Raw genomic sequence first — 22074 nt, forward strand, 5'->3', positions numbered from 1 at the left:
CGCCCCCGCCCCCGCTCCCGCTCCCGCTCCGGCTGCCGCTCCAGCTCCCGCGCCTTCATGACCGCGAAGGATGTCCGGGAAGCACTACAAGGGGCCCGAAGTCAGCTGTTGCATCAAGTATTTCATCTTCGGCTTCAATGTCATTTTCTGGGTGAGTGCAGCCTCCCCCCCCGGGGCCGGGCCGTGTGGGGCCAGCAGCAGGGGAGGCTGCTGGGGCCGGGGGGGAGAAAAGGAGCCCCCGGGTCAGCGTGGGTGGCTGCCATCTGCTTCCCCTCTGCACCCGGCGGTCCATCAGAGCCTTTGCTTTGCCTCCTGTCACCCGCTGGCCATGTCGGACGCACTGCCTCCCCCAAGCATCACATCCCCCTCGCCTTCCTAATTACTTTTGTTGTGGGTGGAAGAGAGGTTTTCTCCCCACCCCTTCCCTTTTTAATGGGGGGTATTGACCCCCCCCCCCCCCCCCCCCGGGGGAGGAACGGGGGGGGGGGGCCCGCCCGGAGGATGAATCGGGTGCGTGCATCCGCACCTTCAGAGCAGGGCAGGTTGGGAGGGTGATTACACAGTGACTGGTAGGGCCCTGGCGTGGGTTTGTTGTGATGAGGGATGAGCTTTTGCAAGGGATTTGTTGGGCGTATGTTGGGTGCTGAGCTTGCACCACCTGGCTTGTCTTGGTCGCCTCATCTCTTGTTGGCACCGTCTCGGCAGAGTAGTCAGAGCCATGGGTGAAGAGAGCAACCTGCACGTAATAATAATAATAATATTTTTAACAGATTCGCATGCTGTGGTTGAGAAACAAGTATGTGGCACAATGCATAATCCAGAGGTGATGGAGCAGATGGGTTTGTACGTAGGACTGCAACAAAATGAGTCCCTCGCAAACGTATATGCTTCATTATAGGTGGACTTGTATTTATAAGCTGCCCCATGCCCTAGCACGGACCAGTTAGTGACAGCAACGCGTTGCATTACAGATAAGAGAGGTGTCATAGTTGCGGTCTGAGTGGTTGTGGACGTGTGTTTGCGTACAGGCTTGGAGTGCTGGTCTCTGAAACTTGTGTATGGGGAGAGGAGAAATACCAGGCTCCATTTCTACAAACTGAGCAAACTTGCTCTTTTAGCTCCCTTGTTTTTGCTCATCTCCCTGTCAGTACCGAACTTCTGATTATCTAAAACCCCCGGAGGAAAAAAAAATAGATCCATACCAGGGTTGTAAAACATGTTACATGACAATGTTGTAGCTCTTCTTGCCAAGTAAAGATGGTGGCATATATAGTGTTTATATGTTTACTTGTCCTTTCCTTATGCCCTGTGATGAAGGGTTACTTAAAATCTTGTGGTGTATTACCTTACGTCGGCCATTATAATCTTATTTTTTGTTCCAATTTTAAAGGCTTTTGATTGCTGTGGTTTTTCTCTTTTTTTCTTTTTTAATTCTTAATTCCTTCATTTGTGTGTTGCAGTGAGCACAGATGTTTTCCAGCGAGGAACAGAAGGGTCTGGAGGACACTTATAATAATATTTCATAAATACTCCCCCCACTTGGCACTGAAAGCTAGTGACATACTATATAAGTCTCAAGAGTGCGTTTTCTTGGCCAAGTCACATTCACTGACTAAATTACTGTGCTTGCCTAATTCTATAGGTATTAAGCATGTGCATGGTGGTGGTGTTGTGATGGTCGTGGATAGGCGAGTACTGACCAGGGGATCCTTCCCCAGAAGGTCTGCAAGTGGCCAGTGAATGCTTCACTTCTGTTATGTTTGCTGAGGTTCACCAAATTGAGCAACCCAAATAAATGGCAGAGTTTCATGGGTCTCAGTTGAATGTGTAGATTCCAAATTCCTTGGGTGATACAGTCCAGTGAGAGGCCCCTGGACTGGGAATTGGGAGACCCAAGGTTATTCCCAGCTCTGCTGCTATCATACTGAGTGGCCTCAGGGTCTGAATTTTCCCATTTCTGAAATACAGCTTGTGATGCTTGCCTCCTTTGTAAAGGACTTTGAGAATTACAGATATAAGTGCTTTATAAGAATGAAGACTTGTTTAGTCACTTCCTCAAAACATGGATAGCTCTTTATGAGGAGGGCCTAGGTTTATTTGTGTCTCATGATCTGGACCAAGTACAGACAATCAAAAAGCCTGAGGCTGAATCAATTCAATCTGCATATATTGAACCAATAAGCAAGTGCACAGGCATTCACTTCTTATTCCAGAAATGCAGCCACATGCCTTCAGTGGCTCAGGCCAGAAGCCGGGGGGGGGGGGCGGTGCTAGAACACATCTTCCATCTTGAGTGAAACGGACAGCTTGGGGCAAGCCTAGCCCACCTACCCTCTGAGCAGGGGCTTGCAGGGGAGGTACAAAGCATCTTGGGATGCTGGGGGACTGTGAGTTAGCTTGAATCTGGAGGGGATCTGGGACAGAAGTTCAATAATCTGATTTAACTTAAATCAGTTAAGTCTGTTACATCCATCCAGGTTTATTTTAAACCAGTTTCACCCATTTTGAAAGCAGTTTATGTGCACAGAATTTCTGTTGTGTTACAGATTTGAACCAGTTTCTGATCAGTTATACTGGTTTATATGTAATTTCTGTCCCTAGCCTTGGGGTGAAAATATAGCACTGTTGCATACAGAGGATGTTTTAGGTTATTTTTCTTGACTTGCTAGCAAGCCAGTTGCTGTTTTATCACTCATCTGGGCCAGAAATTGTGTCAAAGATGATATAAGATAGTGGTGATCGAAGATGGCTGCACCTCATTGTCATTTGAAGAGGATTTAGAACTTTTGATCAGGAGGTAATTGTATAAAATATCAGTTTTCCTTAGGTTTCTAAAACAAACCTTTCAAGCACTTGTAACATCTTTCCTAAATAATCTAACAAAGATTTACTGTCTGGTTTCCTTCCTTCTTTCCTTCTCTTTCCATTCCTGTAAGGAAGGTGAAGTGAATTGGGAGTAATAGTACCTTGTAGTGAACAGCAATAGACCCTTAAACAGAGAAATAATGCAGCGCCATTTAAATTACAGTTGGGGATATTGGCACATAATATTAATGTGCATGCTATTTTAACTTCAAAATATGGAACAGAATGTTCTAGATTTCCCACCCTTCAAATCTGGCATGAAGGCTTTATAAAGTAACTATTTCTTCTGTATTTCAGTGTTGGCTTTGTGCTTTGTATGTGTAATAGTTTTCTTTTTAAAAAAAATATAAGCACAAACCAGATCAAAGAGAGAGCACATTTGGACCCAGCCCATGGATGTTTCACCTTTATGATTAAAAACCAAATTTTGCCCTTCAGGAGACCTCTGTGTCCAAATGTTGTGGTCATGTATTTGAAGCCAGCCACCCTTGCTTCAGCAGAGTTACAGGAGAGTCACAGATCAGAACACTGTCCTTTATGCTTGTGCCATAAAATCAGTATTCTAGATGTGTTTTCAAATCAGGTTAAAGGTGATTTTTTTTTTAAAAGTCAGAATTCTGTTTGTAATAGGTGAAAAGTATAGCAGACACCTTTATTTGTAGTGCATTCTGCAAAGGGAATTTTTGTGAGGTCTCAGCACTTCAATAGAGATGGGAAGGATGCTTTGATACTTGAACGGATATATTGGAAAAAGTTTGGTAGATATTGAAATTAAACAGGCATTAACAAATAAAGACTTAATCAAATTAAACGTTCCTCTCCCTCACAGTTGAACCTCCACTCTCCTGGCTATGATTCATTGAAGTACCTCCCAGGTCTAACAATGGGACAGGCACTATGTATTAAGGTGTAAGCTGCGTTTTCTGTACTGGACTTTCAGAATGTGTGTTAGTTAGTACATTCATTCTGTGCTTTAAATCCTAGTTGAATTCAGGGGGTTTTAACCTTTTTTGTTGGTGTACACCTAGCGGCCGGTCGAGAAGCAAGGAGTCCTCCGACCAGTCAATTAGCGGGGGTGGGGGCAAAACCAGAACTGCTGGTGGTGAAGCTGGAAGTGCCCCCCCACTTCTCCACACCGCTGCGTAACTCCTGGGGGCTTCCCAAGTACCCTGGTTGACAACCCCTTGTCTAGATAAAACCAGAGCATTTTTATCCTAGAAAGAGCATAAATGCCTAATACAACAAAACATTTCCCCCCTTTTTGCTGTAGTAATAAAAATGAAGCCAAATTTCAGGGCCTTTATATGTCAGGGCATAGAGCAGTTCTTGCAGCATTCTGAGAGTCGCTTTAAGGTGGTTTGTCAGTTTCATGTAAATACTGAAGATCACATTCTGCCCTTTGTTGCAATCAATGGAAACTCCATGTGTGTATCTTGGGCCTGATTTCGAGACCTTAGTCTGGACCCTAAAGAAACAGAGAGGGGGAGGTAGAGAGCAAGTGAGCACATCAAACAGAAACCTAGAGTGTATCTTGTGATTCACTGTAAATTGCAAGATGTGCTGCGATTATGATACATCAGCATATTACAAGTCATAATTTGTGTTTTAATTTGCTAGGCATCTGTTGGTTTTGATGGTAACCATATGGGAGTCTAAATTGTCTTCTGAATTAGAGAGGGAACTATAGAAGGAAAGCTAAATACAGTTCAGTAAACGTCCTATGGGAAAAGTGTTCAGTGCGTTGACCTCTGATGGACAAGTAATTTGACAGTTCACTGAATTCTGTAGATCATCGATAGTCTCTCAAAGCAGCTTAGAATATTTTTTCCAGGACAGTATGTTTTCAGGGAAAAAAGGAACTTTGGAAATATTCTTTCTTTTCTCTCTTTAAAAGGAAAATGTTTGAGAGAGTGCTTTGATGCGATCTTTGAACATTCTCTGCCGTGGTTTATTCTTAGAAATTACTCTGAGAAGGTAATTGCTAGCAGAATGAAACTATTTTTGCGGGGGGAAACAGGATGCTTCCCCCCATTCTGTATTCAAGGCATTTACTGTACTGTTTGTCAACATAATCATTTTGCTACTTTGAAATGTATTCCATAAGATCTACCCTAAATCAAGCAGAGATTGTTTTAGAAAAAATAAAGAACACATGCTTTGTTATCTTGATTGAATATTGGTGCATATGAACTGATGTAGTGGGTAAATCGCCATGTGACCCCAAGCTTTTCTGCTATGGGCATGTGGAACTTGAGTAGCTCCATTGGCTTTGGTGAAGTTCTCCCAGATTTTGGGGTAAATCTGAACATATGGTCTATCCCCTCTCTCCCGCCCTCACCTTGTATCCTTTGGTAGGGCTATCTGGTTGTTCAGAAAGAAAGTATTTGAAATGACGCTTTAATTTCCAACCCTCCCTTGGTTTTCTAAAGATGCCTGATGCTTATCTTGCAGAAAACAAGTGCCTTAAACTGAAGGGAAAAGACTAATGTTCTTCATTGCAACTGCTCATCTTGGAATTAAAAGAGCATCAATTGCCATCTCTCGGGTTCCAAAAATGGGTTCTTACACGCTTCCAATGTATACATAAACCTGGAATTTGTATTTCTTTCCCTTGGTTAAGCTGCTACGGATTTGTCACTGGGGAAAACTTGCCTTACCTGTTTAGATCATCCAATGTGAGAGAGGAATATTTACAGCCCTAATCTATTAAATTGTGGTGCATGTGTTATAACAGTCTGCTCATAGGCAGTCCCACCCATTTTGGTTAGACAGCTTTGTTCACAACAGTAATTTGCATGCTTGTGTCTTTGTAAGATCTTGGCCTAAGTAAACCCTACTATTTCAGTAACAAAACTTTGTTCTGGAAGAAATGTCTGTTCTAGAACAATTAATTTCAGTGTAATTATGCTACTCTAATACAGAGAAGTAGAGCTTTCTCTTGATTGAGCATACACGAGAGAATATGTACACTGTATAAATCATGCATGTGTACATGTGTCTGCAAGCACCCACAAAAGGCAATTATATGGCAGGTTGTAGAGGGTTTTTTGTTTGTTTGTTTTTTAAAAAGTGAAAATCCAGAGATTTAGTCTTAAACAAACCCATCAAACCATAATAACATAGCTAGCAAATTATGCTCTTAGTAGAAGTTTTTTATTCAATATATATGCAAGGACATTTCTGTAAATATTAAGAGAATTTTAATTCTGAAAATACTTTAAAACAAAATCTGTTCTACTCTAATCAAACAAACAAAACCCAAGCTCACAGTCTGTAGACCCAGGACTTAAATTATTAGCAAAGGTTATAATTTTTTTTCTTAACTCCGTCAGACCTTAGTAATACATGACTGATTCGTAGGTGGTAAGAAACATGAGCTTGCAATCAGTGAAAGAACTCACACAAAAAAAATAACTTTTAGGACTTTCTTCTGTAAACAGATCACTGTTGTGAACTCTAACTTCTGTCCATGTAGAGTCCCATTGCCTGGAATACGATTTTGTGTGGCAGGGTTTTTATGTGCAAGACTGTGGCTTTACAGTAATTGGTGGGAGCGGGGTGTGGAGCAGAACAAGCTGCCTGTTCCTGAAAGTGTCTCAAACTGTTTGGCAAGAAGACTAGAGCTTATGTAAATCTGGAGATAGGAGCTGCTGTGTTAAATACTCAGTGTAGCCATTTTAATACCTTTTTTATTCCGTTAACTAGTGCTGATAAAATGGGAAGATTTGCCTTAAGCATTTCAGTATTGTGTTTTACTTCCAGCTAACATTGAACAAACATACAGTTTTCAGCCCAAATAAACTTTGAAACCTAATTCTGCCAGGTAATGGATTCTAACTTTAGAAGCATAGTGCTGAAAGGTAGAATCTGTTTTTGCATTCTGAATTGACCAAAATTGCAGGGTAGTTTTTATATAAGTGGGTATTATCCTGTCAATAGGATCGTAATTGTTTTACTATGGTGTAGGCAGGAGCAAGAAGTGGAACAGCACATGAGCTAATGAGCTGTATTGGCAACTGTCAGAATTAACTCTTAAATGTGCTCTGTGGTATAGTAATATATTTTAATAATTTGTAAAAATATCTAGTCTCTTTTCTTTCTTTACTTTGTATCTTATATCAATAACATACCACAAGTAAAGAGCAGGGAAGACAAGGGTTTTGCTTAACGTGGCATAAGCAGGAGAAAAACAAACTATTCTTTATGGTCAGGTACAGACATTACACTTTTACCATTATAAGTAATTGGAAACCGGTCTGTACTTGTAACAGAATAGAAGTTTGGCGCGCACAGACTGATTTTAAAAATAGTGCAACCCAGTCTAAGATTTGCTACTCCCCCCACCTAATGGTGAATGTGTGTTCTGTTCACTACTGATCTAAACTACACTGCTTGCAGAAAACTGCATAACTTGGATCAATTCTGCCTTGGACTTTTTGTCTCTTTGTACCCAGTCTATTGGCTTGACACCTAATTACTTTCTCTTTCATTGTTATACTGAAAATCACCATTTTTGCCATCATCTTGCTGACCACTAGCAGAATCTTGTAAAAGGATTAACCTCCGTGGATGTTGATGTGTGTGATGCGTGTATGCAGTCCCACTGACTTCTGGAGTTCTTTTTATGGACATATAATGTTCTATGTGGGTGAATCCTATTGCTGAATAGACACCATTTTAGTTGGTTCTGTAAAGTGTGCATATACTTTGTGTCCTACTCTCTTTTTATTTAAAAATGTCAATACGAAGTTGAGGAAGTGATGCTATGTGGATAAAATACAGACTGATAGTGTTGTTGGTTCTGTAACAGGTCTGACTCAGAGGGATGACTTTGGATAACTTCCTCGTAGCCTGGATTTCAGATGAGATGAGAACTTGCAAGTACTTCGTCGTTAGGTGGATGGAAAAAGTGACTTTTAGGTGTCATTCATCTAATTTACTTTTCAAGTACATCAGTTTTCACATCACGGATTCTTCAGCTAATATTTCAACTTTCCAGTCACTTTTCTCTGGACAGCATTTAGAATAAGTATTTCAGCACACATGGAGAGTATCTTATGAATGAACTGTCAATTTCACAGAACAGGGAAAAATCAATATGCCTCCTCCAGGCATTTGAAAATCCCTGGGCTCACAATGAAGGCTCCACAACATCAAATAATATTGAAAATCATTTCAGGCAATGTTCTTGTTGTGGAGGGTAGTGGCTTGATTTTTGTTTTCTGTAGCTAGGCAAGGAAATGCAGGAGAGAAACTTTCAGAGGCCTGTTGCAAGCGGTTTGTATTTTAGTTTTTCAGCAAAACCAAAACTTGTGTGGAATCCTATGCAGCACACTTAAGCAAAAGCTCCTCAGCATTTTGAAAATGTATAACAGAAAGAAACATAACAAGCAGTTGGTGCATGCTCTCAGGCTCTTTGAAAGAATGTCCTCTTGAAGGAAAGGAGCAGAGGAAGGCTGGGCTAGCATTACAAAGGGGTCAGATGCATGAAATAGTCGAGGTACCTCATGACTGTGTTCCTATCTCATTTAACATAGTGATAATCAGCTAAACCCAGGATGCTGTTCCCCCTCCACTCCTTGAGTAAGCCCAAGTGTAAAAACATTTTCCTTTGCAGAGTACTATGAGGGTTCTGTATAGAACACATTCCCCTTTGCAGACTTCAGGTAGAGTTTAATCGTTTCCTCTAGGGTATGGGGGAAGAGGATTTGATACTCAGTGCCATAGCTTCCTGTCTTGTGGGTTTTTGCTGGCATAGGGCTGCTGACTGGCACTGTGCCAGTGGAGTTGAAGAGCGTAGAATAAATGTTGAGATAAGATTATGGCATCCTTCTTATGTGGTAATTCAGTCTTTTGTGTGGTGAAAAGGCACTAGTTTGTCTTTAGCAAAAATACTATCAAGAACCAAATTAGCTCACTTAATTTGAGAGCAAACCTTCCCTCTTAGCATAGGATCCTTTTGTATAGAGGCTCTTGGCTAGGGCCAGGAGGAAAGGAATTTTTTCACCTGAGCACTGGAGCACCGTGGACAGTAACAACATGGCAGTGGGGTTTTCTTAGTGGATTCATTTGGCATCTGATTTGTTGTTCACAGCCCATATCAACGTGCCTTCTGTGCTACTAAGAAAGGACACCTCCTCTCCCCACACACGCAGCACACAGAATATACCCACCTTTGTCATCGTCTGAATTGTCTGTTTCACTGTCATATAATATATACTTCCCCACCAAATTAGGGTGACAGTATTTTCCCCCTCTTTATGCTGTATATAATCTGCTATAAACCAGGAACATCAAGATAAAAAAGGTATTGCAGATCTTCTCTGGCAAGGGTTTAGTTACTTCACATGATGAATGTTTCTGTGCTGCCTTTGTTAAAGCAAAGAGCTATCTTCCTACGCATGTACACTTGGAAATAGCATGTGAAATGATATAAATACAGTTTTTTGGCTTAGAAGATGGTGTCAGAAGAATGGCTGGGTGTTCTGAAGCCAAAGTCCTGCTTTCCAGCTAATCTGGTACACAGGGAAGGAAGGTCTGCCAGATCAATTCCAGCTGTTTGTTGCATCTGACCTTCCCTAGCATGGACAAAATAGGCAGGAGATATAACCAAAAACCTGCTAACAATTTAAAGAACAAAACAATTTAAAACAAAACATAACATCCCTTCTCCCTCATTCAAAATGGAAGGCCCCATACTTCCCAGTACCAAAGATAAAATCATGTTTACATGGTTCTGACTTTCCTTTATGCCAGTGTAAATCAGGAGTGATTATGACCAGTGAAGCTAATAATTACATATGTGTGAGTTCAGAATTGGGCTTATAACACTTACAGCAAAGGAAGGAAATTGCTTCTCAACAGAATGTGGAATGAGATTCTCCAGAGAATGGTACCATTTTCTATAGTAAAATTGAGCCAGGTAAAGGCTTTTAGGCAGAAGGATTTTTTTCCTCAACGATTAGCCACGAATGCAAGCTACAGTATACTAGTTTTACCCAGTATTTCTTGGTGTTGCCAAGATCCTTCAGGGTTTGGCTCTTACTCCTTTTTTCCTCCCCTTGAGAGTGTTCCATAGTCTTGCTGCTTTCTCCATTTAAAATGTCACCTTTTTGTTTCTGTCCTGGTGGCTGAAAGAATCCCTTATGATATCAGAATAATCTGCCTTTTCTGCATGGAGACTTGTCTTAAAATTTACCATTGTTACATTACAACCATCATGTTGTTTAGACATGTTCTAATTCAGGTTGGAGATGATTAAAAAATGCTGGTTCCTTTTTCTTTGACAGCAACTTCCCTGTTTCTGTCATAATTGCCCCTTGACTTTTACAAGATCACATCTGTTTCCAGCTTACCTCTTCTTCCATCTAAGTAAAAAAGCTTGGGGAGAAATAGAGTCCCTTCTTTTCTTTGAATATGTCTTCCACTCCTAATGCATGCATTAGAGCAGGGGCAGGCAATTATTTTGGGTGGAGGGCTGCTTACTGAGTTTTGGCAAGCCATTGAGGGCCACATGACAGGCAGCCAGGTGCAGATAAATATTAATTTTCTAAACTTTTTAGGGCCCCCCGTGGGCTGGATAGAGTGGCCTGATGGCCCACATGTGGTCTGTGGGCTGCATTTTGCCCACCCCTGCATTAGAGCTTGGAAAACATACCTAAAGTCTGCCAGCTGTGTGAATCCACCTGTATTTTTTTGCCCTCCCCCAGAACTTGCTGGATGCTTTAAGGAGGGAGTGAGACTCTAGTAATCTCTCTGTCATTCCTGGTGTGATCCCACTGTTGCTGATGGCTTTGCAGTCACCAACAGAGTGAATTTGTACAGAATCTTGTCAAGTTCAACACAGCCACGTTTCTAAAGAAAAGTAATACAAAGTGGTAAAAAACAGTTGTTTTCTGCTCAACTTCCGTTTAGGGAAGTAACAGATAGTAAATTTTTCCAAACCATCTGCCTTTGCTCGTCCTTTCCAGTATTGCATATTTTAACACAGGTTACCTTACCTGTAAGGTGTAACTCTGTTCTGAAAAGTAACAGTAAAAATGGCTTTGCAGCATTCACTGTTTTTCTTTCTCTTTCTGACTTATAGGCCCCTGACAGATGTTCACTTTAAGAAGCAATAGGATCTAATCCTTGTTCCCAACAATTGCATCTCCTGCCATGCCACACATGCATGGAAGGACTTGCGATCTTGGGACCAGGAATTAGATCCCAATCATGCCTTATTTGCTGGTTCAGGAGAGTCCAGGGCCAGCAAGATGACTGTCAATTAGAGCTGGGGAAAAAACGATCCTCAGTCGTAGCCAACAATCAGCTCAGTGCATAGGGAACCTGGCCACTGCCAAGGTCCCCTAGGTTCGGGAGCTGTAAAACCGTGTATGCCACCCAACTGAGTGGCACATACAGTTTGACAGCTAGGTCCTGGTGCACAGGGAGCTTGGCATCAGGCTGCAGTAGCCTGATGCTGTGCTCCCTGCACACTGGAAGCCATAAAACTGCATGTGCTTCCTAGCTGGGCAGCGCACACAGTTTATGCTGGTCCTGGTACATGAGGAACCTGGCATTAGACTGTTCATAGATTCATAGATGTTAGGGTCGGAAGGGACCTCAATAGATCATCGAGTCCGACCCCCTGCATAAGCAGGAAAGAGAGTCTAAACTGTGAAGAAGTTCTTCCTAATGTCCAGTCTAAACTGTGAAGAAGTTCTTCCTAATGTCCAGTCTAAACTGTGAAGAAGTTCTTCCTACCTGGCCACTCTAACTGTGAAGAAGTTCTTCCTAATGTCCAGTCTAAACTGTGAAGAAGTTCTTCCTAATGTCCAGTCTAAATTGGACATTAGGTGCATTCACCCCATGCCCTAGGACCTGTTTAAAACCTGTGTGCTGCCCAGCTAGGTAGTATACAGGTGGTTTACTCATCTCTGGCATGGGACCCTGGGATCTGGCTGTTGCAGCCCACTCGCTGGAGCTCCCTGTGCCGGGACCTATAAAACCATGTCACCCAGCTGAGGTTGCATGGGATTTTGACAGGTCCTGGGTAGCTGTGTTCAGTTTATGGCACAATATAAAGCCACAAAGTATTCCTCATTATATTAGAAGTAAACTCTGTAGCTCATTTACTGCATTATTATGCTTTAAATTGACTTGCACATGTTGCCAGGTTACTATTTAACAAATTTAAGTCTAGCTAAAAGTCTGGCTGGTTCTCTCCTTTTCCTGAATCATCACCTGTGCGGGGTGGGGATAATTCTTCAGGGCAAGTTAACCACCTGTGCAGACACCTTGCTGTTTTGTCCTTGCACTGATGTGGTACACTGGTCCTACAGCTGAAATGTAGCAAACAGTTTAACTGGTGATGCACAAAGGGGATCTGAATTCCTTTCATTTTGCAGAGCTAATGGCAGTAAAAAAAGGAAAAATCTTCCTTTTGTCACTTTTGGAAAATCCTAAATACCCTCCAGGAACAACGCTGTTCCATAAAACAGGTGCATTTTGTGCTGCCTGTATTATTTAACATTAAGGTTAGGTATTTTGATATTAAATGGTTTGTATAGTTATTATCTAAGAGCTCAGTCTATACTTGTGTAAAGATAAGCTGGGACAATTCAGCTAGGCCAATCTTGTGAATGGCTTGCAAAAGACCATCAGTTCAGTTTATTTATGACTAAGCTACACCCAGTTTAATACCAAAATTATACAGTTGGATGCTTTTCTTTTGCACTACACATTGTAGGTAGGTTCTTGTTGTTTAGCTTCATAGATAATCACTGGAACCTGCGTGCTTGGATGTTGCTTACAATGGACCTTTTTGAAGGAGTGGTTACACACTGGGACACAGTAAAGTAAGAGTGGAGGTGTTATTATCAACCTTGGAGGGACTTGCCTTCCTCAGCTGTTGGCTCTTTTACAAGGAAGTTCCTCTATGAGGAGGAGTTGGTTCTCGCATACTTAATAGCATTACTGAAGATGTGTGCATGGTCGAAGAGCAGGAGGTAGGGAGCTTTTCTGCTCTGCTCTGCTCTGCTCTTTAGAAGCTCAGGATGAAAAACTTTTAAGTGTTGAACAGGGGAGTTAGTCCTGGTACATCTTTTAAGATGAGCTTGGGAAATTACTTTTACAGAGCTTTTTAAAGTTCATATGAAATTCTGAAGCCAAATTTAATTTGCACTAGAGCTGCTGTACACCAGTCTGGTTGTGGAAAGGGGGTTTAAAGTGGTAGTAAGCCCTAGCGGTACAGACAATGGTGTGAACCAGAACAAAAATTTAGGTGTCAGAAACCTTTTAATGTGAGCATTATGGGCTCCTTGGTTGGAGCTGTTTGGAGAGTTTGCTAAGTTGGTGGGATATCATTTGTCTTCTTTGCAGGATGAATGGCTTTGGGCTTATGCTGGGTGGTGCGAAAAAGGGCTTAAGCCTTTCCCTGAGGAAGAACAGGGGCTCAGAGCACAAAATACCTCTTGTCCAGAGAGCATTTTGTTTTTAGGAAGGCTCCCCCAACCCCCCCCCTTTTTTTTTTTCTTTAACTCGTCCTCTCCACATTGGTTATTATTAGTATCAACACAACACTTCATGTGCTGCAGTATGCCACTGTTTTCTCTTGGAAGCTCTACAAACAGAGGGAAAAAATTAAACTCCCCATTTTTCAGACATAAAACCACAAGAACAACCTCTAGACAAATACATATCAAGGGCACTGAAGTATCTTAGAGAAACTAAATGACCAAACAGGTAAGATTGTAAAGGACAGACTTGCTTCTGATCAGATAAATGTTTGCCCTGTCCCTCCCCCAGCCCTGAAGCAATGTTAATTTTAAATGAGCCTACTACAGAGTTGCCTTCCATCAAATGCCTCACTGCTGCTGCTGCAGCCGCATTCATCCGCTTAGTGCACACAGCACAAAGACTTTAAGCATTTGTAACAGTTGGGGCCTCACTATGTAGCCTCTGTGTATGAGCAGCTCCTATTGGCTTTAATAGGAGCTGGTTGGTGCAGCAGCTGCATAATTAGGTGCTTGGTTTTCAACCAAGGGGGGAAAAGGAAAAGGATGTGAAAAGACTTCAAAAGAGCCAGAGCCATTGCTTCAGTCTGCCTCCATAGAGAGGAGCTGATGCAGAGGATGATGCAGGGTGGATGCAACCGGCAAGCTCTTGCTGAGAACAATGAACTGTGTACAGTGCTTTTATTTTTCTTCTTTCCTTTCCATTGTTTTGGCATAGTTAATGTACTGTATATAAAGGTTTGTATTCAACGGAAGGTAAACTATCACCAAAAGGATAGCAGCCTCATATTCATCTAATACTTCTGGCATTAAGAAATATATAATTGAAGCATTCGGAGATAATTTGCTGAAGACTGTGATTACATTCTTTTCCTGTTTTTATATGGCTATGCTAGCATGCCAGAACCTAGAGTTAAATAACGGTTCATCTGTATAAAAGTACGTGCCTTTCCCCAGCTCTGATTTGGTCAACAATCTGGAAAGTGCCAGGGTTTTATAATCGGCCATTCATAACATTGCATTATTACTGAATGATGAGTCCTGCCTCTGCCAGGCTTTTGCATAGGCAAATTCCACGCTACTCAGACGTTTTGAGAAATCTTTAGCGTATCTGTTAAGTACTACTTATGTGGTCTACCATCAGCCACAAAAGAAATGGCCACACTTCTATTAATAGCTTCTGAATTTTTATCCTCACCTTGAGCTAAAGTTAAAGGCTTTTGCGCACAGTACGTTGCATTACAGCTGACGCAATGTCTTAGTAAGATAATAGAAGAGATAAAGGTATTTCAGTAAATAAAGCATAATGGAAGCTGTGTACTGTAAATCAGACTTGTAAATCAGTTTATAGTTACCATGCAAACTGAAGGGCTTGGAATTTGCGTGCGAGATGTCTGGGACTGAGATCTCTCTCTCTCTCTTTCTCTTTTTTTTTTTTTTTTCTTTTAAGCACAGGTCTTCAATGAAACTATTTTAACTAACTAGTACACTCATGCTCTCCTTTGGTAGTGTTCTTGAAGCAGATCTGTGGTAACGAGATGCGAGTGCATGGTTATAATCTGTGGTAACAGCAAGGGTTCTTAATAAAACATTTTTTTTTGCCTGTTGGGGTTTAAAGAAATGTAAAACAAACACATGTGAAAGACTGTTTAAGTTTGAATTGCTCCAACTGAAGATTTCTGGCTTCACCACAGCAAGTCAGATGCAGGTATTATCAGAGGTTGCCCTCCCCCACCTCTGCCTGCGCTCAGGTGACAAGGTTCCTTGGGTGAATTTGATATCTTTTATTAGACCAACCCAAATAGTTGGAGAATAGTTATTAAGCAAGCTTTCGGGTTCAAAAACCCTTTGTCAGGCTAAGGAAGTTTCAGCAGTTGGTGTGTGCTCTTCCTGGATGGAATAAAAAGTAAAGAAGCCAGGGACTGGGCTGGGGAGTCAGTTGCCAGGCAGATTATAATGTATCTGTACTTCCCCTGCAGAGTCAGTGAAGAGCCTAACTTAGTTGCTGCTTTCAATGCAAGTTTGTATGGATATGTGTTCACCTCTCTAACAGCTTTACCATTGTTTCCTAGCATCCTTGGCCATTTCTGTGCCAGTGATCAAAGAACTTGTGTAGATTGACCTGTGCTTTCATCCCTTGATAGTACTTTTTGTCTTGGTGGGAAAACTCAAGTTGTAACAACTGGGTGTTATGCAGATATATTTAGCTTTGGAGAATAATGTCTTCTGTTAATGCAACATTTTTCACTAGCACTAAATATAATTGGAAAATTAGTGGATGACAAGATGTGTAAAGACCTGCTGAGTTGCAAATAACTGTAAATATTTCAAATTAATCGCCCCAGAAACCAAAATCACTCCATAGATAAGTGTGTGGTGCTACCCACTTCAAACATGCCTGCAGCAATAATATTTATGTCCTGTCAAGAGATGGCAGAGAAAGGTGTGGCCTTTTTTCAACATTTAACGAATGGAGAATGCTCTAAGTAAAATGTATAAGTGCCTCATTTCTGTGAGACTGTGCTGGACTGTGATCTTAGGGTTGTATAAACTAACACAAGGTTTGAATATTGACTTTGGAATCTATGTTGATAAGCAGGTCCTGTTTGCAGATCTGCTTACCATCAGCTCCTCAGAGCGCACTATAACATAACCTAGTTCTCCCGGTGAACACAAGTCCAACTGAAGTGTTCAAATTGCATCTCCTTTCACTCTAGCACTTATCTCTTCTTTCTGAGTAGGAGGTCAGAATTCCTCACCTACCTTGATTGGGCTCATCTGAAGTGGAAAAGTTCAAGTGGCATATATAACTAGTTCTCACTTGTGGCATATATCTGGCAAGGTAGAATTATTAAAGGCCTAAGGAGAAGTGGTGGGGAAACGGGGGTTAGATTGCTTGGAGTTGTCCTGGTCAAAAAATGAGGCCTGTTAGTGTAGGTTGACCATCTGTGTTTAGTTGAACTTTAAACAGTTCAGCTTGTATTAATAAGGTTAGAACAGTAGCTTTCAAACTGTGCTCCACAGAACCCGGGGATTGTGCAGTGGGTCATCAGGGGTTCTGCAGAGAGATTGGGGGTAATGGTGGAGTGGGCCAGGATGGGATATGTTGCTGTTGCTGGGCTGGGTTGCTTGGCTCTGCATCAGCTCACAGCATAGGGTAAGGAGTCTACAGCAGCAGTGATATGAAAGGGTTCAATGACTTCAGGAAGGTTGAAAACCACTGGCTTAGAACTTTTCAAAATTAAAATATTTCATCACTAAATAAGAATATACCTCTACCCAGCATCTGGTCATAGGATGTGTACAGTATGACCTTTTCTCCTGTGAATTTGATTTCTGGATAAAAGATGTCCTTATCTAAATTCCTGTGTTTGTTGGAAATCGGAGGTGGAGGGGAAGGAAGGGCAGGGAGCTTGGACAGTACCACTGAACAAAAGACCTGAGAAAATGGGTTGGGTGGTTCTTCATTTTGAAAACCATTCACTTTGCTAATCCATTTGAAAAAACCAAAAAAACCCACTTCAGTAGAATCTGACCTTTCCTTTTTTGTCTCCTTGCGACAAGGTATTTAGCCGAATTCGCAGATTTGGAATTGACGCCCCAGAAGCTCCTACAGTGGAACATATGCTTTGAGGTCTTTAGGACTTTGAGGCATATTTATTTTGTTTAGCTTTTTGCCTCAAATTTGGGGCTTTTTTTATATTTATCTTCTTTATTTTGGAAAATTTAGTTTATTAATGTCTTCCTGGCAGGAACAATGATTCTTCTGTTTCCCAGTTCCTGTGTTATGCAAGCTTCTCCAAACCTCCATGGGAATAGGCGCTATTTAGATTTTTGAAAGCGGGTAATATTTTCAAACATTACTGTGCACAGTGCTTCTTCCTGGGCCTGATCCCATGAGTTACAGAAGAATTACTTCAGAGTAGTAAATGTTGTTGTTCTGGCCAGTGTTTGCCTGGTCAGGTTTACCTACAGTAACTGATGGGGAGTTTCTTTTCATCGTTGCTTGAATTTTATTTTATTTTTTTGTTATACCTGATTCTTCTCTCTTCCCTCCACCAATTCTTACCCCTAAACCAGCACCTAGCATCACGCTGGAGAAAAAAATACACTTGCTGTTTCCATCCAGAGTCAGTATTTTCTGCTGGGAGAAGCCACTCTCCTGCTATTTGTCTCCCTTCCAATGGGAAGCAGGCCTAGGGACTGTCCTGATGTCAGCTGGGCTGATAGCCATGTGTTTTGTGCTCTTGCTGCAGGAACAGCAGCTGCTGCCCCTCAGCCTGACTGTAGGAGCATAAATTTAAATGCACTAGTTTCCCATGGCCACACTTGGCTAGCCCTGCAGTGATGGATCTGACTCTTACACCAACTTGACTTGACTTTTGAGGAGTTTCCTCTGCATTTGTATCAATCACTGTCTGTTGTCATGGGGCTGAGCAGAAGCCCCAGTCCAATCACTCCAAATGTTTTGTGTGTGGTAGTGACTGAATGGCTTGCATGTGAAGAGAATCAGCAAAGAGGAGCAATGTTGGCTTTGATGGCAAGCCTGGAATCTTCTCATTTATCACTACCTGAAGAGGGAGGATTTACTCTCTTCCTGTTCTTTGTGGTCAAGTAGCTGTTCAGACTAGTTGTGGTTTTACCCCTTGTGCAGGCCTGTGAAAGCCAGGAGGCAGCAGAACTGCTATTGTGCTGTCTGGTGGGGGCCAGAGTCTGCATGTGGTGACAGTAGTGGGTCCCAGTCTTGTGTGGTGTAGAGTGATAATGCTTCTTGTACATGTGCTGTCATGGGATGCTGGGGAAAGGGCTGCAAACTTGTCCTGAGTAAGATCCTTCGTGCGTAGGAGGGATCATAGCTAGCATGGATGGTGCTACAGTAAAATGAGTTTATAAGTGATTTTGTTTCCTGGTGCTTGCTGCATTCTCTCTTGCCCCTGTTTTATTCCATGCTTATTGTGCACTGCGTAGCCCTCAGAACCAGATTGTTTTGGTGCGTTTATATGGGGCACTTGGATTTGTCGATGTTGGGCATTTTATGCTTTCCTATGGTACACTGGCTCATTTAAAGCTAGCCAATAGTTCAGTTTTACATTCTTTTTTTTTTTTTTTTGTTCTTGGTTTTAACTTTCTAGGTTTGTAAAGATGAGTTCAAGCAGAGCTTTTTTGTGCCTCAGTCTGTCTGTCTATATCTATTCCCTTGTCTGCAAAAAACAAATTGTTTTCCTAATGCTTTGTTCAAGATTTTTGTTTTTCTTAAAATTCAGCCCTTTTACCAGGTAGTAGAGGTGTCATTAGTGGAGTAGAGGTGTCATGCTACATTCTCTGGGGTGTTTGTCGCCCCACTTGTGATAGATTTCACTTAATGGTATTATGAGAACTGAAAGATGGGCTTACACAAAAGCATTTCAGAAAAAGATTCATTAGTTCTTGAAAATCCCACAGGATTTAAGAAAATTGTTCCTCTGTATTTCTACTCCATGTTTGTTATGTCAGCTGCTTTTTAACATAGGACTTTGTCTAGCTCAGTGACCTCTCCTCTTGTGATGGTTGCCCTTTGGGAATTGGACTATGTAGGTTTTAAGTGATCTGTACAATAATACAGTGGCTTTTCTTTGGTGTTGATGCAGTTAATTAAGAATCTCATTGGTGTGTTGATCCTTCACACTGAATTGTACCACCTTTTGAAAAAAGATTATAAAAATATGAAACTGAAGCTCTACTTTAAAGTATACTGATACCTGTACTTGTTAATTTCATTTCCTGTTTTTATTCCCAAGCAGTAAAGTGGCAAGGTCTTATCCAGCTTTTTGACTTTCATGAGGACACACAAAATATTTTGATTGGAGAACTTTTACTGAGGTCTACTAGTGAGCCGTGCTTCAGGATGGATCATTTCCAGTATATCACATGAATAATAGCTCAGTCTTCAGCATTTTCGAAGCAGAGCATGTAGTAAGTCAGGCCATTTCTTAGCCAGCTAAAGAAAAGCTGAACCAAGTTATGTAAAGCTATTGAAGTTCCAGCCAAAACCACCAAGAACCCTTTGGCGTGCAGGTTATTTACTTATTTATATAAAAATAAATAGTTGCAATCAATAGTTAACCCCCAGTAGTACAAGGGCATAAACATATGCCTCACTCTTAAGCCAGCAACCTATGGTCCACATGCCAGTTCCAGCTTGCCAAATAATTTGTCAGGCCTGCGATGCCAGGATGTTGGTGGCCATTCAGAGGTGGAAAAAGTGGCTGTGGTTGCTGGATTGCAAGTTGAGGCCTGCCTTCAGAGCCAGCTTCATTAACTTGTCTCACTGTTCCTTAATGGTTATCAACCTCTGCTCTAAACATCCAAAAAGACCTATGTTATCTTTACGGATTTCTTTATCTTGGCCTTAGTCTGCAAGGTAGAACCGCAAATTGTCTAGAAAAAAGTTAGAGTATTTTAAAAAAAAGATGTCAAAAGTGTCTTTGGTTAGAGCATGTGTTGCTAGAGGCCTATTGATCAATGGAAGTCAAAGGTTCTCTAATCTGTTTGGAAAATAAATTACTTAAAATGTCTTGGATTTGAAGGTGATTTAGAAAATCTTATACTTGGTTTTATTCTCTTTAAAATGTCTTGATATTTTTCCCTATCCTGATTCCTATCTTTGAAATGAAACTTCTATTCTCACTGTCAATCCAGAAATTACTTAATTCATTTGAGGCCTTAAAATAGCTCTGATATTTTATGTTGGCGTGTTTCCTACCCAAGGAAACTTCATATTTTATGAAATATGAAGTTTCCTTGGGTAGGAAAACTACTTGCTACCATGGGTGGAAGAAATCATTACAAGTGCTGTAGGCTTGGTAGACCTGGAATGATGTTTGTTGCCATATATGAGCATGTAAAATTTTTAACAGTGAGACTATATACTACAGGCAACCCCCGCTTAGCGCTCTTAATTGGTTCCTGAAAAAATGAGCATTAACCGGAATGAGCATTAAGCAAAACCGAAAGTATTTGACGACCCAAGATGGTGACCGCAATTGTTTTTAATGACCCAAGACGGTGACCATGAGCGTTATAACGAAACTTGCTGAGCACTAAGTGAAATCAGGTATCAATTTAAAATGAGCGTAATAGTGCTAAGCGAAACAGTGTTAAGCAGGGGTTGCCTATACTGGAAAAAATCTTGAAAGGCCTGAATGAATATATTGTGTGTGCAAATTCCATGGAAAAATTGGAAGGCTTATCCATTCTGTGCCTTTTCCAAAATACACTTGGGTATCTTGATGGCTGATAATGAGTGAGTTGCTGCTGTATGATATCTCAACGTTCAAATGCCAGTAAGTTTTCCTCTTATCCTTTACCTAAAGACAGAAAAAAGTAGGGGTAGATAAAGAGACAAGTAGTTCCTGGCTTCCAAGTTGGTAGATCTCTGCCATGTCAACATTTCCAGCAAGGAGTTAATTTCTTGTCCTTGATTTGTGGCACAGAAAGGAAAAGAGAGAGAAGCTCAAGATGGAAGGACAATTCTGCCTAATCTAGCAGGATTAGAGATTGTGTAAAATGGACCTTTCCCAGGGTGGTACGGGGAAACTTTCTGACTTCTGTTCCCAATCTCTGATCTTAGAATGGCTGTGCTGTTAGAGTTGAGCCAGAGTTAGTTTTGGTGTCTGAAGAAGTGATTATAGAATTGTAGACACTGGAGATGGAGAAAACTCATAGATCAGCTTATATGCATAAAACTAGTACAGGCAACCCCTTCTTAATGCTGTTTCGCTTAGTGCTGTTTTACTATTATGCTCATTTTAAATCGATACCTGATTTAATTTAGCACTAAGCAAGTTTCGTTAACACTCGTGGTCACCATCTTGGGTGGTCATTAAAAACAATTGCGGATGCCATCTTGGGTCGTCAAATACTTTCGGTTTCGCTTAGCGCTTGTTTTTTCAGGAACCAATTAAGAGCGCTAAGCGGGGGTTGCCTGTACAGCTCTCCACTTCTACTTCAAAAAAAGGACATTTAGTCACTTATTTAAATTGAGAAGTTTAAGGTGACTAAATTAGCTACTTACATTACAGTACTAGAGTATCTAATTTAGCATTACCACCAATCTATTCATTAAACTAACCAGAAACTGCTGCTTCATGTGAAAAAAAAGTAGCTGGTTAAGAGAGGCTGCTGGACAACATTAACTTAACAAGGTCGAAATGCATTTACTACTTTCACAACAGATTTTATTTTAATTTCTTGAGTAAAACACCTCTGGATAAACCATTGAGTTCTACAAGTATTCTTTAATTCCTTTCTTGATACTTAATGAAACAAAGGCACTTCCAGAAGGACATGACTGGAAGTCCTTCTTAGCTCCTTTAGGTCTGGCAGTACAGAAGAATGTTCTTTTAAAGTATGTAAACTGCAAGTGAGTGCATTAGGAAAGTAGGGTTAGCATCAAGTGACCTTCAGTTAGTATTTGTAAGTGGTGCTTACAGTGGACATATCAAAGTCCATTTCTTTATATTTAAGGTTGAGGGGACGTTTTTCAAATGGAAAAAGTTATTCCATAAATGATGCACCTGTCAGAATGCATTGCAAACAGATGTCATTTCTGTGCCTTTAACTTCTCACTAATTTTAACAAGAGACTTGAAAATCACCTATAGGAGTCCTTTTACTTCCCAAAAATAGTTTGCTCTGGTAGAAATGTACAGTTAACTCATTTCATAATAGACATT

General features: G+C 41.1%; 1 protein-coding gene across 4 annotated transcripts in view; it reads left to right on the plus strand.

Annotated features, from left to right (window-relative positions):
* Nucleotides 1–6: 6 nt before the first annotated feature.
* TSPAN5 (tetraspanin 5) overlaps nt 7–22074 on the plus strand; it is a 111252-nt gene continuing 89184 nt past the window's right edge. For all 4 annotated transcript variants that reach the window (XM_025204272.1, XM_025204273.1, XM_006023690.3 and 1 more), the window contains exon 1: nt 7–151. In XM_025204272.1, coding sequence (XP_025060057.1) covers nt 71–151 — 81 coding nt within the window. In that variant the 5' untranslated portion in view covers nt 7–70. The remainder of the gene's footprint in view (nt 152–22074) is intronic.

Source organism: Alligator sinensis, unplaced genomic scaffold (assembly GCF_000455745.1).
Source record: "Alligator sinensis unplaced genomic scaffold, ASM45574v1 scaffold353_1, whole genome shotgun sequence".
Taxonomy (NCBI): domain Eukaryota; kingdom Metazoa; phylum Chordata; order Crocodylia; family Alligatoridae; genus Alligator; species Alligator sinensis.